At 45.3% G+C, this 15575-nt stretch overlaps 2 protein-coding genes across 9 annotated transcripts in view; one reads left to right on the forward strand and one right to left on the reverse strand.

Annotated features, from left to right (window-relative positions):
• Positions 1-7796, forward strand: part of SRPK2 (SRSF protein kinase 2) — a 143743-nt gene extending 135947 nt beyond the window's left edge. For all 5 annotated transcript variants that reach the window (XM_071552664.1, XM_071552663.1, XM_071552660.1 and 2 more), the window contains one exon: positions 6151-7796. In XM_071552664.1, coding sequence (XP_071408765.1) covers positions 6151-6335 — 185 coding nt within the window. In that variant the 3' untranslated portion in view covers positions 6336-7796. The remainder of the gene's footprint in view (positions 1-6150) is intronic.
• Positions 7797-9527: 1731 nt separating this feature from the next.
• KMT2E (lysine methyltransferase 2E (inactive)) overlaps positions 9528-15575 on the reverse strand; it is a 58926-nt gene continuing 52878 nt past the window's right edge. For 3 of the 4 annotated variants that reach the window (XM_071552655.1, XM_071552657.1, XM_071552658.1), the window contains 5 exons: positions 14920-15221; positions 13150-13238; positions 12938-13048; positions 12690-12781; positions 9528-11807 (listed from right to left, as the gene is read on the reverse strand). In XM_071552655.1, coding sequence (XP_071408756.1) covers positions 10293-11807; positions 12690-12781; positions 12938-13048; positions 13150-13238; positions 14920-15221 — 2109 coding nt within the window. In that variant the 3' untranslated portion in view covers positions 9528-10292. The remainder of the gene's footprint in view (positions 11808-12689; positions 12782-12937; positions 13049-13149; positions 13239-14919; positions 15222-15575) is intronic. The other variant, XM_071552659.1, reaches the window with a different exon arrangement.

The following is a 15575-nucleotide window of genomic DNA, read 5'->3' on the forward strand; positions in this document are numbered from 1 at the left end:
TTGGGAAATCCTCACTGAAGTGTGGATGTTCACAAGTGTCTGTGAGAATCTGTTGCCTAATGTTCATGCAAATGTGAGGACTTGATGCGTAGCTTGTAACGTGATGGAAAATCCTCTGTCAGCAACTTTGGATCATACATGGTGGTCCAGCAGGTGCTACTGGTAAGAAATGAGGGAGATGGAAGGGAATACCTGGGCAGTGAACTCAGCTGTGTGCAGTCGGTCTCACTCTCAGGGAGCTGGCAGTGGAGAGGCCTTTTTGACATGCGAAGGGATGTGGAGATGCCTCAAGTGTCTTTTGTCCTCTCAGTGTGTGAGACAGCACTGTGCTGTATTGAGGGGCAGGGTATGTCTGAAGCATCCTGTTATGTGCTGGGGGAACATGTGGGGCTGCAGCGGCAGCTGGGGAGTGCTGCCTGCTGGGCAGTGCTGGGGAGCTCCACAGGCCTGAGCGCTGCTCGTTGGCGGTGCCGGCTGAGCAGCTGCATCAGCACGTGGGGTGCTGGAGGCTGAGGGGCAGTGCTGCCCTGGGGGAGCTTGGTCTCAGAAGGCAGGACTGGGTGCAGCGAGTGATCCTGCCCTGCCTGAAAGCCGCCTGTTCTGTGTGCAGATGTTCCTGGTGCGCCAGGACCTCTGCCTTGCGTCCTTAGGGAGGCTGTGAATGGCTAAGGCACAGTGCAGAGAAGGGCAGCAGTGATGGTCTAGGAGGGAGTAGCTTCCTTCTGGGGGAGTCTGAAATGCCCAGGACTTTTTAGTGTGGAGCAGAGAATGTTGCTGGAGGAATTGTAGAGGTTTACGTAACTGGGAAGTCCGTGGATAAGCTGAAGACAGAGCTGCTGTTTGCCAGCACCCACCGTGCAAGAGCTGGGGAAACCCCGTGAAATTTGGAGGGGGTGGCTTTCAAACAAGTGCTTCCCTATTCAGCAGGCAGTGAGCTTCAGGAGCTGCCACGGGGGGCAGAGAGAGAGGCTGTATCAGCAGGATTAAAGCTGTTAACTGAGAGGCACTAGCTCGAGGCAGGGGTTGCAGCTGCCGCAGTGAGGCAGGGCCTGCAGGAGGGCTCCTCTGCCAGCCCTCCCTGCCCCTTCCTGTGTGCCACTGTCACAGGCTGGGAATAAATTAGAAAGGCCTCCCAGCCTGACCTCCCGTAAAGTGTATCTCATGGTCCTATTTTCTGCCTTACTGCAGATGGGTTGGCATTTTCTGATGATGTCATAGAGCCAAAAAATGACCTCACAGTTACTCAATAACTGCAGTGCTGGCAGTGCACAGAAGAAGGCATTTTGCAAAATTGTTGTGGAGAGTTTCTCTTCACCTGCAAACTGTCACTTGTCCTCCAGGGCCTGAATTTCAGTGACATTCCACAGGGGCACTGAGGGTGTTTCTCAAATCCACGGGGTGGGATTTAAGCACATTAGAAGGCTTGGTTCGCCCACCACACAAAATGTAAGTGCTGGTTTGCTGTGACAGATTAAGTAGACTGGGTCCCACCTGTTTGTACTCAAACCACAAAATCTCAAATGCAAGACAAAGGGGTAATAGCCCAAGCTGTGTTTTCAGATCATCCCAGTTATTCTGCTGTTGCAGGCTGGGAAAACTGAAATGCTTTGTGGAGTTAAAACAGACATGGCAAGTTTCCTGCTCACTTGAGCATCTTCTTTTTGAATCAGTCACCAGGTATCCTTTTCCCAGGCCACCCCAGTCCTGCCAGCCTCTGGTGCCCCCAGGAGGGATTTGCATGTGGTGGGTTGGCAGGGTATGAGATAGGCCAGCAAACTGATCCATTTTGTACTCATCTGCTTATGGCCTGAGTGCTGGAGATGGAAGCCCTGTGGCGCAGGCGTGAGACTCTTGGGAGAATTTCTCATTGTGGTGTAAAGGTGGGCTTAGAAGTCTCGCTGTCGGCTCGTGTTGTGAAAACATCAGCCTTGGGTGAAAATCGGGAAATCATGATTTTTGCTTCTGTCTGTAAGTTTGACCTGAGAGAGAAGCTTTAAGTATTTGAGTTGTGCCCCTGAAGTCACAGGCAAAAAAAGAAAGGTTACAGCTACTGAGTGTACAGGATTGAGTCCCTTCTCAGTAATTGCCTGAAGCAGTTTGTGACATTCAAATGGAGGAGGGTGCGTTTTAAAAAAGGAAGAGCATTTATATGTTACTTCTTAGTCACTATAACACAAGTGCTCACATCCTTTTTATAGGGCCTCATCTTGATCAAGTCCAGTAATAACTCTGGGAGCCCTTTTCTCCTGTGTCTTCATGGAAGCTGTTTTGACTATAAAAATGATTAATATGTTCTGGCACTTGGAAACACTTGTATTTTAATTCTGATATTGGCTAACCCTGTGCCCTTGTGAGCCAAACCTGTGCAGGGTGCTGGCCAGGTGCTGGCTTTGGCTGTTGGAAGATGTAACACTGCTGCTCATTTACCATCTTGTAAGGGATCTCACAGATTTCCATCTGCTGTACTGGGAGGCCTCACCAGTAGTCCTTGTGTTAGTGCTCAGGACCATGTCATATATATATATGTAGCAGCAGAATATATCCCACTGCTGCTTCCCCAGTCCATCATATCATCTGTGTTTTACTGTTCAATAATCCATCCTCTTCTTGCCTGGTGACACGTTAAATTTGTCTTTGACAAATTTCATGGACTAGCTCTGGTTTTTTGTGTTACTGTCAGCAGAGAAAGCTTTAAATAGCATCTCTCCCCAAGGTCCTTCAGAAATTCTTTTAGTAATTTCCTTCTGACTTAACATTCCATTTTTCAGAGGGATCATTGCTGCCTCCACTTTGTCACCAGGGGTTTTACAGCTCTGACAACTCTTGTCCTCTGCAGATTTTTGCAATGTGCTTCACTATAAAAAATCTAAATACAGAGCTTCTCTTAGGAAGTTCTGACTTAGTATTACATTTTTAGCATTTCTTTGAAAATCCATGCTAATACCCTGAATATGGATGGTGTCGGGTGGGTTGAGCCTGTGCTTTTAATTTCTCCCTTAAATACAGGTATAGGCTTGCTCCCCTCCACCTACATGCTACAAACCTCATTAAATAGATGAAAATACGTCTTCGAAGACACCTCCATTTTCTGTGCTGCTCTGTCATACTTCAGGATACAAATGAGAAGGACCCACCACGTGAAAATTAATTCTTAAAGTTTTTTTGTCCACCTCAGTTGTGTTAATTGTCTTTTACTTACTTTATTTTGATACCATGGTCAGCATCATGATCCTTACTGAAAAGTGAAGCACTAGTTTAATTTGGCCCCTACATGGATATTTTTACTATATTCTGTATTATTAAATACTTTTACAATCTTCAAGAATTACTTTTGGAAAACTTCGGTCCACAGTGCTAAAATATTCTGTTCCTCAGCAGAAAAACTCTGCTGGCCTTAGTGTGAGCATTTACAAAACCAGGTGTGTTCAAACAGCATGACCTTGCCTTCCACAGTGATGCCAAGGGGCCTCATCATGCAGTCTTACCTTACCTCATCTGAGGGAGGGAAGATGCTGGAAACAGTGTAATGTGAGTGCAAGGATGGAGACAGTGCTGCATGGAAACACCCCCCTCCCCAGAGCGAGCTTAGTTTGGGAAATGATTATGACAGCTCTTGCAATGAAATGCTGTCAGCTGGACAAGCCGTGGAAACGGCGTGATTTTTTTTCAGTAATTTTTGCTTGCAGTCACCGTTTTCTATCACTTTTTGGCAGTATTTGAGTGTAGCATTCCTGTTACATAATTCACAACATGTTTTTGTAAGCAGTCACCAATACACGCCTTAGAAAACCTTCTGAAAGGTAAGATTTCCAGCAGTTAAATTTCAGAGTTGCACACAGATTTAAAGGGCTGAGAGTGAGCCCTGACATAAATGTGCTACTCTGAGATGTGCTGTCCTTCCTGTACATTCATACAGTGGGACAGTTCTGGACCCAAAGTGGAGACCTTTTGTGTTTGGCTGATGGGTTCTGATTTGTACACATTTGTACTGTAAATGTTCAGGCATAAACTGCTGCTTGCATTGCTCTCTCAGGAACCCTCCTGCCCTGTGAGATGGAAGGAGAACAGTGGGCCAGCTGTGGGCAGCACATCTGGGGTTTCTGTTACCAGCAGGACTCTTCCTTCACTTGCAAGTGATGGATTGTTTGCAGACTTGCTCTTTTGGGGACTTTATGACAGCAGCTGGAGAGCTGCCTTTTCAAGCACTGCACCCTGCCTAGGACCTTCTGCTAAGGGCTGAGCCAGCAGAAGCGTGGCCTGCTGAGTCCTTGGGGGTTTTATTCCACTGCTTTGAGATGCTCAACCTCTTGGGCAGTCTGCCACAGGTTTCTTCTCCAGCCCTGGTACTTCTCTAGGCACAGGGATGTACAGAAACTCTGACGTGTGAGCCTGATGTCTGATGGCATTTTATGGGCAGTAAGTTACAGCCAGGGACAACCACCACTCTGGCAAACCACTTTGCTTAAATGTAGTATGGCCTGCAGACCTCATACTGGATGGTGTAGGGAGCTCGTGAAGACGTGGAGGAGCCGCGTTCAGCCTCCTTTACTGAGACCCCATCACTCTCCTCAGGAGTTCAGCGGATATTGCAGGAGCAGCACAGGGGTCTACAGAGTGTTTTTGCAGTGTCCTGTGGAGACTGTTTTATCTCAGATGTATGCCTGGAAGAGGGGAGATGGCCACGGGTTGCATTAAGAGTATAGAATTTGGTGGAAAAAAACTGCCCTTGTGTTCCAGCTGGTCCTCAGACATCAGAGGGCTGAGCGTGGCTGCGTTTAGTTACTGATTGGAACACCTGAGTCTGGTCATGTTCAGTAAGAACTTTCACAAACGCAGATTCATGACTAGTGTAGGTTATTGAAGCAATGAGCTGTAGGTTCTTGTGAGATTGCTGGTGAGAAATGTTCTAGATCTACAAAATGTAAGTGTATAGCAAGCACTACGCACAAGTGTTCCTGGGTGTGCTCTGGCACAGTCAAGTGTACTTCTTACCAAAGATGCCTTCCTGCTTTGGGAAGAGAGAGGAGCAGGCCCACTGACTGGTCGCATCCTCTTCACTGAGGATTTCAAATATCAGATCTATCTTTTTGGGAGAAGTGGAGGTGAAACTGCAGTCAGATTCCCGGTTACTGCCATCATAAACAGTGCAGGGGCAGCCACGTCATGTGGAAACAAGGGATACGGAGGCTCGATGACAAAGGCTGTGGGTCTTGCACAAGGTTACACCTCAGGATCACTCCCTCTCTCTTCCCCCCTGCTGATTGCAGCAATAAGGGTCGTCCAGCCTGATAACCTGGTAATCCTGTCATCACATACCCCACCACGGTCCATCTCATGGCTTTAGGCATCATTCCTGCACAGCAGAGGAGCAGGAAACTGAAGAGTCTTCCCCATCATACCAGCTGACCTGTGGGCAGACCTGGATAATACTGGTGGTTTGAGTGGCAGAAGAGTTCTTGCCTCCTTCATGTTGTTCTGAGATGTGGTGACAGGTTGGCCACATGTGCAAGTCCCCCCATCTCTGGGGGAACTCAGATCCTGCAGCTGCTGCCACCCCTTGTGTTGGTGGGTGGTTGAAGGAGACATGGGCTGCAGCACGTGCTTCCTTCTCAGGAAGGATTCAGAGCAAGCCTTCTGGGTGTGTTTACCTGGGAGATGGAGTAAGAAGCTGTTGAGTGCCAAACCTCTGTGCTTGGACTGGCTGGAATGAATCACTGCTCGGCTGCATTGTTGGCAAATCCCACATATCAGGCCTCTGTCTTGGGATCAGGGCAGATTCTGTAAAATTTGGGTCCGTTGGCTGCTGAAGAAGGCAAGGCCTGCAGCGTTGCCTGTGCACACTGCTCCATGCAGTGTGAGCCAGCGTGTGAGTGAGTGCCTTTGTGTGCGGGAGAGTGAAGACAGCAGGAAAAAGCAGTGGAGTCCTGGTGTAACACCCTGTGCTGTAGGAAAGGTGTCTCGGTTTTGACAACGGACTTACGCGTCTCCTTTGAGGACCTCAAGCTTGCTGTGTGCTGTCCTTCCTAAACAATGGTTCTCAGCCTGGTCAAGGTGCTGTGAATGCAGAGTGGGAGAAAAACGAAACAGGGATTAGTCGCTAACAAGGACAATGAGGTATTTTTCTAATGCCATTAATATTTCTGTTTGCAGGAGAACTCCGACACATCACCAAGCTGAAACCTTGGAGTCTTTTTGATGTGCTTGTGGAGAAGTATGGTTGGCCTCATGAAGATGCTGCACAGTTTACAGATTTCCTGATCCCCATGCTAGAAATGGTCCCAGAGAAACGTGCTTCAGCTGGAGAATGCCTTAGGCATCCGTGGCTGAATTCTTAGCAGAATCTCCCAGCTGTAAAAAAAAAAAGCCAGCAACCACTTTCCAATGCGTTGGACCTAACTGGTGACTGTCACAAAATCTTTAGCAGGATCACACGTGAGCTGGCTTCAATCCTCAGACCTTTATTTTGCTTGAGGTACTGTTTGACATTTTGCTTTTTGTGCACTGTGTTCTTGGGGAAGGGTAGTCTTTTTTGTCTTCAGCTAGTAGTTTACTCACCCACTTTCTTCAGAAAACACTTAACGTGTCTTTAAGCATTGTTTCTTGTGTTGTGTGGCATTCAGATGTCAGATTTTTGAAAAAGGAAACTTCCCCCCATGTGTTTTGGCAAGTTTTGTAACTATTTATGAAAAAAAAAATATTTTAGCTGATGCATATTATATAATTTACGAGTGTAAGAAATTTATCAAGTCAGAACTGAGTTACGGCGAGATATTGTACAATTTTATCTTCTGGCAAAGGGATGTCATTCTTGTATTATAGTGTATGTAAATGCACCCTGTAAATGTTTATTTCCATTTAAATATGGGACTGGGGACTCAATTTCAGAGTAAAGCGACTCAAGTTTTAGAGAGCTTTATAGCAAACCAATTGCATGTAGTGGACTTAAAACTGCTTTAAGGAATTGTGTAAACTTTCTATTCTGTAGCAGTTCCCGTTCATTGGATTTTAAACAAAGTGGCTCTGGTTTACAGGATTTCATTCCCCAAATGGCACTTTAAAGGAAGGCTAGACTTCTTTCTAATAAAGTATGCATTATCATTTAGCACTCCCTTTTAGAACTTTTGCCTATTTTAAGTGCTTTTAAGAAAAGAAAAATAGCAATTTCCCTTACAATGTGATAGTGAAGACATGGTACCATATGGTGTTGCCTTTTTATAAGCACTGTAAGTTGTACTATACCTTAAGAAAAAGAAAAAAAATTAAAAGTAGAGCATGAGAACCACTCTCTGTGTAGAATTACTGATCTTTTATAATAAAAGTGTGTGCTTGGCATCAGTTAAGGAAGGATATAGCTGCAAATATTTACAGGGCAGTGGGTAAAATAATCCAAGATCATGCTCATTCCATTCATAGCTTTACATGTTTCTAAAACAAATTGCACTAGCTTTATTCTTTCCCATCCGTAGACATACAACTGCCCAGTGTAAGTTGCACGCAACAATTACATGTTTCCTAGGAAAAGGCTGCATAGGCTGAAGCTTATAGGCAATACAGATTTTAGAATGTACAGTATGGAGGTGTGTTTGGGCCTCTTTTAGAAGTCAGTGGGATGAATGTAAGCTTACTCCTGATCTTCATGTAACTACGGTGCCACTTCTTTTCTTGACTTTGTCCATATGAAACTTATTCACATGCCTTTGCAATAACTAGATTGTGAGAAGATAGCCCCATGCTGTAACAATAACCAGTTGTTTGAGGTGCTTGCAGTTGTCTAATTAAAGTGTTTTGTTTTTTCAGACAGTGTTGCTGTTCATTGGAATCTTTGCCTAGCCAGGACTCAGCTGCTGGGCTGGAGGGGTGGGGAGGGCGGGGCTGGGTCAGCCTGGCCAGAGAAATGCAGCTTCCCGTGTTTGTTTATGAAGTGCCTCCCCTGGTGTCAGTCAGAGCAGCCTGAAGGGTCCTGAGGCAGGAGGGGCTGGGTGTGGCAAGACCCAACAAGAGTCTTTCCTACCAGCTGTTTAACTCCTGTGAACAAGTGAATGACTTCTCCCATGCCCCTGGGGCGGGGGCAGGCACTCCTCCAGAGACAACTGCAAAGGCACAAGGTGGGAGAAACATCCAGTGCTGAGGCCCTGATGGCAGTTGGGTTTCAGGACCATGTGTCTTCACCCTCATCCCTGGAACTGCTTCTAATGGCCACAAGAACAAGACTGGTGAGAAGGACGATGCCCCAGTGGACTCGAGCTGGAGGTAAAAATTATGTTCAGCTTCACAGCCTAACCCCTGTAGTGCCCAGCAGCTGCAAGATGGACATACACACAAGATGCTGGTAGTGGACTGAAGTGCCAGGGTCAAGCCAAGTGAGCACAGTGGGGCTGGCACAGCGCTGCCCTCGGGCCTGGCACTGCGGGCACCCTGCCGAGGCCTTAGTCCCATTCTGTACCCCAGTGCAGCACCTCTTACACTGTGCTGAGACCTTGCCCTGCACAGTGTGTGTTTTACATTTGAAATGATGTCACAGTATGGAGGTGTGGAACTGGGGCACAGGCAACCAGTTCTGAATGCTGGGCTAGAGGGGGTGATGCAGATTTTTTTCAAGATCAGTGATGAGCAAATGCCTTAAGGAGGGGCTTGGGCTTTTCTGCTGTTAATGGCTAATCTGTCCCTACTTCAGGCTTGTGCAAAACATTGTTCCTCCCCTCCAGTGTGCATTCTGCAGAGCCAGCAGGTGTTTGAGAAAGCATTGCTAGTGTAGGATTTTAATTAGAGGCAAATTAGAATTTAAAGTGGCCCCATTTTTTTTTCTACATGTTAAAAAGAATTACCACTTTTTTCAGTGAGTAGGAGCAGCCACTTCCCCTCCTATCCCGTGTCAGCTTTCCTCACACACTGGTTCTCCTCTCTGGTTCTGAGGTGGAGCCATTGAGCAGAGAGTCCTGTTACATGAGCAGAATTGAGAGCAGTTACTGCAAGATGGAAGGACACCCCTCACCCCTTACAGAGTAACTGTACCCATAAGCACAACAGCACCATCACAGCTGCTGCCCTTCAGCTGCAGGAATAAACCACTGCCCTTAAAAACCAAACTGCTCTATAGCTTGTAACATTCCCTCCCCCATTACAGCATCAAGCACTCGGCTCCCCGCAGTCTGCACCAACAGCAGGGCTGGAAGAGCCACAGAAGGGAAATAGGAACATACAGTGTACTAGTGCGCAGGTGGCTCCAGGGTCTGTAACCAAGGTCAGAACACCCAGCATACAAACACTGCACCACATCACTGCTGCCCATTAACATCAGTAAACTGACCCAAGAACCTGCTCTGCTTGGGGCGATTCTTCCTCAGCCTCTACACAAGCAGGGGAAAGAACTCCTCTCCTCAAGCCTGTTCCACATCTGTCTGTGCTACAGAGATAAAGCCACAGCTGGAAACAGCAGGGAAGTGAAGAGCCTCACAGAGAACAGAGGGGGTGTTTCACAGACTTAAGGCCACTTCCCTGCTGACATACCACCCTTTCAGGACAAGTAGTTAAAACTGACATAATTGTGATTTATTAACATGAATTAAAATGCCCAACCAGTGCTGCAATGTGACAGTATATTAAAAAAAATTAAAGATCATATACTGTACTACTTTCACAAAGATCACACTTTTTTTTTTGCAAAAGACTTATTATATACAATACTATATCAAATGAAAGAAGCTTTAAGCAACTTTACAAGCAAAAGAAATACAGTATTTACAGCACTCATCAGAGACATTAGAAACAGTCTATACATTAAATTACAATTTCTGCAAATAACTGATGAAACAAAAAGCCATGTCCACACCAAAACTATAAAAATCTGTATTGCATTGTTTCCTATCTCTATGCACACAAAAAACTGTTGACAGAAGAAAATGGGAAAAAAAATTGTTAGTGCCATCACTTAGCCTGTGTACTTATTTAATTACATATGTATAAAAGTAATATAGAAAACTTTCACTAAATGAATTTAACTGCAACAATAAAATTTTAAACATTATGCAGCATCAAACCTACTGCCAGAAAAAACAGCTGGAATGTCCACTTACAAAATAAAAAGAAATACCTAATACTGGCTTAACAGCACATTTTCAGGAATTTTAAAAAGCAAAAAATGGAAAGGATACAATGGAAGAGCACTGGTGTTTTGCTTTTATACAAAGTATCATGTACAAGCTTTAAAAAGTACCTTGAATAGGTACATATTAAATATACACAGTTTATATTACAGAACATTTTAAAAATGTTTATAACTAAAGGGATCTGTTTTAATGCCACCCTGACCCATGGTAATTGTTCTGAAAGGTGGGCGGCACCTGTGCTCTGTGGATGGGGATCTGTCCCGGCACTGGTGAGGCCTGCTGCTGCCCCTGCACTCCGTGGGGAAGGGTCACCGCGCCGGGGTGAGGGCAGAACCCAGAAGCAGGAGGTGTTGCAATACTGTTTGGTCCTTGAGGTTGAATGTGAGGACCCTGACCAGGGAGTGGGCAATGAGGTCCTGTGCCAGCAGGCTGATGTTGAGGTCCAGGTCCTAACGTTGTGTGATGTGGGGCTTGTGAGGAATAGGAGGACACGCTCGTGTGAGCATTTGACGGGAAGTGGGGAGGTCCTTGATGTGATGGGTGGTGCAACCCTTGTGCTGCTGGCGGGTGGTGGCCGGAGCCAATAACGTTGGAGGGAGGGGGTGGAGGAGGGGGAGGTGCCGAGTTTACAACATGCTGGTGTTGTGCTTGCAAACCTTGGTGTCCCGGTGAAGGATGGGGAGGTTGGTGGTGGGGGAGAGGACCTGGCGGTGGAGGTGGTGGTGGCAGATGGTGACCAGCAGCTTGAGAATGAATGTGGGATCCGGGAGCCACTGCCATGGCATGAACCGGACCGACAACATGTGCTACAGAGTGCTGCTGATGAGTACTTTGCTGCTGGACAAGGTGAGGCCCTGGCGCAGGCGGAGGCGGAGGCGGCGGTGGAGCAGCGGATGCCGATGCCTGGTGATGAATACTGGGGTTCTGAGATGGCAAAAAATGCCCTGCAGCTACGTGGTGTCCCGGCACTGTTTGCTGACCCGCAGTGCCAGGAAGTGCTTGATTTGGTCCAGATGAAAACACAGTCTGTTGGGGTATGCTGCCCTTCAGCTGGCTGTAGCTCTGAAAGTTTCCAGAGGGCTGCTGGCTTTGATAGTAGGTAGAAGAAGGGGGTGGTGGGGGTGGGGGAGGTGGCGCATTGCTGTTCAAATTTTGTTGGTTAAACTGGCTGTAAGAAGCTGAAGATTGTCCTGATGTTGTCTGAGTGAACAGGGGCCCGCTCGCCTGCGCCTGGTTACTGGGCTGAAGGGTTGGTGCTGCCGGATAGAAGTTCCGGTGTGTTTCCCTCTGGGGCGTTCCCACTTGAGGTGACTGTGGGTGATGAGGTCTGTATGGAGATCCCAACTGCTGCGAGTGAGGCTTTGGTGACAGGTAACCGTGCTGCACAGGCGTGTGAGGGGTAGAAGGCTTGGGAGGATTTTCTACATGAGGTGAAGGGGGGCAATGCAGCTTCAAAGGTGCAGAAGGCAACTTCTGTGAATGTGAAAGTTGCTCAGCAGAACTGCGTGGATGTGACTGAGATGGATGGTTCTTTGAAAGTGCTTGGACGTTGTTTGTCAGCTGTTTTTGTTGCAGCTCAGGTTTTGGATGGGTCGCACATTCAGTCTCAGGTGCATTAGCTGCAGTTTCCCAGTGCGAATCTGGTTTTGTCGGTGTTTTCCCAAGAGACTGTGTTGAAACTACAGGATTTGGTGAAGAAGGCTGAAATGAAAAGAAAGTCAAGTCAGTGCTGAACATTCAAAATATTCAACCAGCATGCAGTACAGAGAAAAGAAGGTCTCAGAATACTCTTCCCCCCTCCCTGATAGCAACAAAAAGCACTGAGGTGCAGGATATGTACTTAGTGTGAGAAAAACAACCACAGAAGCAGTAAGCTTAGGAAGACATTGTTTTTAGCAGGTATGTGTCAGTAGTTCAACGTCAAAGACTAGCAAGAGTATTTTAAAGTTGTAACAGAAATAAGACCCATCAGGTCCAAGGTTGAATCTGTTCTTTGTTTTTAGATTTCTGAATCTGAAAAGTAATTCCAGAGAAGACCATTTACAAAAATAAATACAATGTTAAGAGTGATTTACCATTTTAAAGCTGAGGCAGTGCAAGCAAACAGACTAGAAATTACAACCTGAATTACTTCATTTAACATGGCACAGACAACTACTGAACATGCTTCTCTATATTATCAGTGCCCTGATTGACAAACACTGTCAAACCCTGGCATAGCAAGAGCAACCTCCTGTTAAGGATAAATCATGTTCCCCACTGTTGGTTCTGAGTGCCAGTTCTTCAGCATTCACCCCTCATGAATCCATGGATACAGTACCTTCTCTGTCTAGAGAATGCACGATCATCTATAAATAGGTGCAGCTACTGGAAGAACAGCACATGAACCAACTTTTCAGTGTGTACGGACAAATATTCTTAGCAAGTGTTCACCTATGTGAAATTACCACACAGACAGATGAACATGTATGTGTGTAAATCCAACCAGTAAATAATAAGATTAATATTTTTAAAGATAAATGGCTGAACAAGATGTAAATAGCTATTCCTACGCTTCTTGTGCAAACACTGTGCATTCATTACCTTGCTTGCTTTTGATGGACTCTTACAAGTCTTTTGTGAAGTATCTGGGGACGGACATTCAGAAGTTGGCTCTGGATTTTCAGAATCAGGTTCTACAGAAATAAAGCAGAGATAAGTATCAAAGTGGGAAAATCAAATGTTCTGCAGAGATCACAGCTCTTTATATGCAACTTTAAAAGAGCTATTAAAGCTGTTACAAGAGACTGTTCAATATGTCAAGTGTCATACAAGGTCATCTGCTTACTGACCTTCCATAAATTCAGTCAAAGGGACCTTAAGCTGCAACTGGGAAATGAGATTTGAATGAGATGGAGACTGAACATGAGACGGTGAGCATGGCCTACAAGGTGATTCTCCCCCTACAGATGAAGCAGACCCAAACACAGTATTAGAATGATTACAGACTACCATGGGGGAACTGGTCAGATTTATAAACCACCGACATGGTAAGTCAACTCACCACTGTCCTTGTCTTTCCTATGATCACTGAGAAGTAAAGCTCTCTGATAACTTCGTTCTCTGACTTGTTCCACAGAGGTTGATGCAGTCCTGCGAGAGAGAAGCACATTTTAAATTTAAAAGGATGTACTCCCACAGACCAAATTTAGGACAATGTATATGCAAACACAGAGTCAGTTTACACCGCTGGCTGCATGTAACAAACAACTGGTTGCACATAAAGGATTATTATTAATGAAGTGATTTGTATCTATTTTCTCCTGCTTTAAATACACCAATTTCCTGCAACCTTGTTACATGACAGGAACTGGCAATTCCTCTTAAGGAAATACCTGTAGATCTGCACATATTTCTAAACTGAAAAGCAAAAAAAAAAAAATTTCTGGTTCGTCGTCTCCATTTGTAGAAAACTCTTTTCTTTCAAAACTGGACCGGTATCTTATTTGTTTGTTGTTAGGAATCTGCTCTTTAACAGTGGATCCAGAGTTGTACCTAAGTGCTCTACTACAAATATATCTGTTTAAGCTTCTACATTTACTAGCCAGATAGTGGGTATACAATGAGAGTTTTACCTTCTCTCTTATAATCAATTACATCTCTCAATCACAACCTGATCAAGAACACCATTAACACTGCTCCACAAAACTGCTTCCTTTATGGCAAGGACATATAGCATTATTCCACAATACTGCTGCACTGAAATAAATTTTGGTGCTGCTGTGCAGGGTTACTGCAAGATCTTACTAGTAAATTCTTCCCTGTTTTTAGCCTGTTTCCACATCCTCTGATTACAGCAGAGTGCAGCAGCTTCTGCGCACTGAACTTACAACCACTTTTCAGTGAAATGCTGAAGACTGCCCTTAGGTCCCCCCTTCAAATGGCTCTACAAAATCCTTCTGGAATACCTGGAGCATGTGAGCAGAAGGATGTTCAACTCCTCAGCTCATGTTCATCCCCAGCAGAGTTAGGCCTTCACTACAGCATGAAGAACGTCTCTGGGGTTTACTCTAAACTAATAACACAGTATCACCAAGCTGACCATCTATTTTAAAGCTACCAAAAACAGAGTGAAAAATTTGTGCAGTGTTTTATACAAACTAAAGTCAGAGCTATCTCATCCCCATCCGTACTCCACCTCTCCCTGGGATTTTTGGTTGTTTGAGTCCCTGGCATGGCATCCAGCTGGCTGTGTGGTCTGCACACAAGGGCACCGGTTACCCATCCCACACACCCCTGTCAGTGTCAGCACACACTTCCCCCCGTGCAGGGGCTGGGGCAGGCCAGGCTGCAGCCCTGCACAGGGCAACTCCACAACGGCAAACACGTTACAGCCACGTGGCTGAAAAACACACCTCCTCAGGCCTTTGAGATGCCTTTGCTAATCAATATGGACTATTCTGTTTCACCCTCTTCTCTACAGGATTTTTGGCTTTAACACAAGAAACAGTCTCTTCAGCCCACAGACAGCAGTGGAAATGCAAGGATATGAATACTCAAACTAATACCTACTCTGCTCTCAAAAAATAATGAAGCAAAGCAGAATTAAAATAATTTAACAACTGTCTTATGGGTAATTTTTTATGTATTTCAATCTTTATATCTGCTATATTTTTGGGCAAAGAGATGAGACAATTCTTTACTAATATGAAAGGACTTCCAGTCAGTAATCTTCTCCAGTGCTCCCTTAATGAAAACTAATTTCAAATAGAGAAGACTTAGATTTAAGCACAGTAATTCTTCCAAATTTTAGTCGTATAGTTTTGCAGCTTACCACTGAACTTCTGGTTCATTCTTCTCACTGGAGGAAGACTCCTTCACTGCACAGCTGTTGCCAGTGTCCTCTGGAGCTGTGTTATAAGCAGTGGCTGGCAGTGGTAAAGGCAGGCTCGCAGTGTTATCAGTTTGCTCCCCATTTTCACCACTGTTGTTAAACCCATCATTAGCACCATTGTTACTACTTGTATTTCCTCCGCCGGCAGCATGAGGAGATACAGTAACCAGGGGGAAGTTGTCTGTCTTTGAGCCACTTTTTCGAGCTTCTCGTTGTCTCTTACGGTATTCTAACAAGGACACCTAAGGACAAAAAACAATAAAAAACCAACATTAGAAGGGAAGTTTCACCCGTTTTGTTTCTCAGTTTCAATTAAATGTATTATTTTAGTAAGACATATGATTTAATTGGTTCTAAACTAAAATGGGAATAGATTAATGGAAGATATTTCACCACATCTGCAGTGAAGTTAGAGAGCACTGGGTTAGTAACAACTGTAAAGCTGATGTCATAAAAAAAGCTTCTGCCAAGAGAACAAGTATGTGTTCTGACTCAGGGAAGAAGCAAATGACACAGGTCAGCAAAAGGTTCACCTCTGGCTGTAGCTACAAGGGACTCTGTAGTTTCTCCTGGAACTGCAGCAGTAGTAGGAATAC

Source organism: Pithys albifrons, chromosome 3 (assembly GCF_047495875.1).
Source record: "Pithys albifrons albifrons isolate INPA30051 chromosome 3, PitAlb_v1, whole genome shotgun sequence".
Classification (NCBI taxonomy): Eukaryota; Metazoa; Chordata; class Aves; order Passeriformes; family Thamnophilidae; genus Pithys; species Pithys albifrons.